This window comes from Aplysia californica, unplaced genomic scaffold (genome assembly GCF_000002075.1).
Source record: "Aplysia californica isolate F4 #8 unplaced genomic scaffold, AplCal3.0 scaffold00752, whole genome shotgun sequence".
NCBI classification, from domain to species: Eukaryota; Metazoa; Mollusca; class Gastropoda; order Aplysiida; family Aplysiidae; genus Aplysia; species Aplysia californica.
The window spans coordinates 228,439-231,225 of NW_004798022.1; the positions used below are offsets into that span (position 1 = coordinate 228,439).

General features: G+C 43.1%; 1 protein-coding gene across 1 annotated transcript in view; it reads left to right on the forward strand.

Moving 5' to 3' along the window:
• Window positions 1-2,787, forward strand: part of LOC101848386 (dynein heavy chain 12, axonemal) — a gene marked incomplete in the record, with an annotated part of 110,807 nt that overhangs the window by 95,802 nt on the left and 12,218 nt on the right. Inside the window, 2 exon segments of the mRNA XM_035972586.1 lie at window positions 705-919; window positions 2,580-2,724. Of these exon segments, the coding sequence (XP_035828479.1) occupies window positions 705-919; window positions 2,580-2,724 (360 nt within the window).

Below are 2,787 nucleotides of genomic sequence, written 5' to 3' on the forward strand. Positions count from 1 at the left end.
GGCAGGGGTAGGCCACGGGAAATATGGAGGAGATGTGTGGAAAAAGTCGTGAGAGTGGGTGGTTGGCGGGTGCTCTGGTGTGGTTTGCTCCTTCTTTCCTTTCAAACATCTATTTTCCTTATCTCTCCTCCTTCTTTTTTGTGTATGCTACTCTTTTGTAACGCATCTAATCTTCAGCACTTTTATGACCTTATTGTGTTGCAAGTGCCGTCAAACTCTTACTAAAACAAAAACTATCTTTCCTCCTTCTTTTTTATGTTTGTCTCTCTCTTGTAAGACTTTTCCCACTCAAACTCTCTGTCATCTTCTGTTATTCCTTCCTTCCTTCACTTGGCGCTCATATGACCTTATGTAGTTGCGAGCGTCGTAAAACCTCTCATCATCATCCGGTACCTTGCCGACTGGCGAGGGCGATCATGGACCTCCACTTCCCTCTCTGTCTTGCGTTGCAGCGATGGTGTCTGTTGTTCTTGCTGTTCCCAGCCATGTTGTCAACTTGTCCAGTATCTTTTCCCTCTGTCTGCCTCTGCCTCTCTTTCCATCAAACTTGCCTGTTGTTACAATATTCTCCAATGCTTCTTTTCACGTTGTGTGTCCAATGAAATTTCCCTGTCATTTTTGTATATTTGTCATAAGCTGTCGTCTGCAATTTGCTTCAACCAAGACTTCTTCTTTTGAAAAACCTCTACTTAAACTAAAAACTAAAACTTCTTTTACTGTTGTCTTTTCAATCATTCCTTCATCCTCTTGTTGTTTCCAGATCCAAGAAGGAATTAGACAACTCAGACTTCCTCTTCTTCCTGACGGGAGGCATCGGCCTGGAGAACAAAGTAGCCAACCCGGCGCCTGATTGGCTGAGCGACGCCTCGTGGGACGAGCTGTGCAGGCTCAGTGACGTCAAAGGTTTTCAAGGTCTCAGGTTAGTGATAGTGAATGTGATAATAATAAAGATCACTTCTGCTATGCCTTCTCTTTGATAGCTCTAGGTGCGAGGAAACTCGTGGGGTGAGCAGACTGCAGGAAATCTTCCTGGATTTTTTTCCACCTTGTCGCAGATCGAGGATCGAACCCTCAATGTTTGGGGCATCTCCGGATCTTCAGTTAGTGAATGTTCGTGTAATGCCTCGGAGACTCCAGTGGAAATAGTACATGCGGAACTATATAAATCTACTAAAGTTTGCTGGGAATTCCTTATCTACATTCTGTTCACATTCGGGAACACATGACAACAAAATAAAGACAAATGAAATGGACTAATACGGAAAGCATGTAACATTTCAACATCTACATTACCTTACCTGGATGAATTGTACATAACAGCTTGCACTAAAGAAGATTAATTCCATCTTTTCAGACAACAAACATCCCTTGTTCTCTCAAATAAAAACATCAGTCAGAAGTAAAAGACCCATGCTTCTGATCTGTAACAAAGAAAGATACAGAAGGTCATTTTTATCATGATCTATCAAAATGCTTCCATCTTAACCATCTTGTATAAGTATACTTACGACCTTGGAGTATGCATCAAAATAACATTGAGTGTGTATCTAGCTTACGATTATTATTGTTTATATTGCTGCTCATTTATATTATGCATGTGATTGTAAGCCTACGTGTGTGTGCATGTGTGTGTGCGTGTGTGTGTGTGTATGTATGTGTGTGTGTGTGTGTGTGTGTGGGTGTGTGTGTGGGTGTGGTGTGTGTGTGTGTGTGTGTGTGTGTGTGTGTGTGTGTGTGTGTGTGTGTGCACATGGTGAAACACCACATCAGTGTGCCAGGATCTGGTCAATAAAGATGCATCTTATCTTATCTTATCTTATCTTATGCTTCACAATAAAATGAAATTCGGAAAATAAAAAAATAGACAGCTGACACTGTGACGCGTTTCATTCATACTGGCCCATTCAGCGTACAACAATCCTTTCAAATACATATCTAGGGCCTACCCCCGTAATCGGACAAAAGAACACATGCACAAAAAGACAAACACTCTGGCTGCTGAACACACTTCGTTACCTCCTGAATTACACATTCCTATCTGACATTCCTGGCTGTTTTTAGAAACTAAGTCCATGAGGGTGGGTGGTTGGCGGGTGCTCTGATGTGGTTTGCTCCTCTTTCCTATCAAACATCTATCGTCTTTATCTCCCCTCCTTCTTTTTTGTGCTTGTTACTCTCTTGTAACACCTCTAATCTTTGAGTGGCGTCGGTAGCCTGGTGGTTAGGCTACCGGACTCATAATCGTGAGATTGCGGGTTCGGGGGTTCGAGCCTCAGCTCGGTCCGACGTTGTGTCCTTGAGAAAGACACTTTACACGAACTTCCCACTTGGCTCGGTCCTTTCGGAGACGGACGTTAAACTCGGAGGTCCCGCCCCTTAAATAACTTAATTGTGTTGATAGGGGCGTTAAACCTATACAATTTCAAATTTTTCTCTAATCTTTGAACTTATATGACCTTATTGTGTTGCTTACTTACTTTATTCTTCCGTTTATACCGGTGGATGTCGCGAGGCGAGTGGCAAGTGTGTTACAAGTACCGTAAAACTCTTACGAAAACAAATTTCAAATCTATATTTAGAGAGAGCTTCCGGAGCAACGTCCCTCTATGGCAAGACTACTACAATTCTAAGGAGCCTCACAACACCGCCCTCCCCCCTCCCTGGGATCAGAAGCTGTCTCTGTTCTACAAGATGATGGTTCAGAGGTGTATACGACCCGACAAGGTACACACACACACACACACACACACACACACACACACACACACACACACACACACACACGTT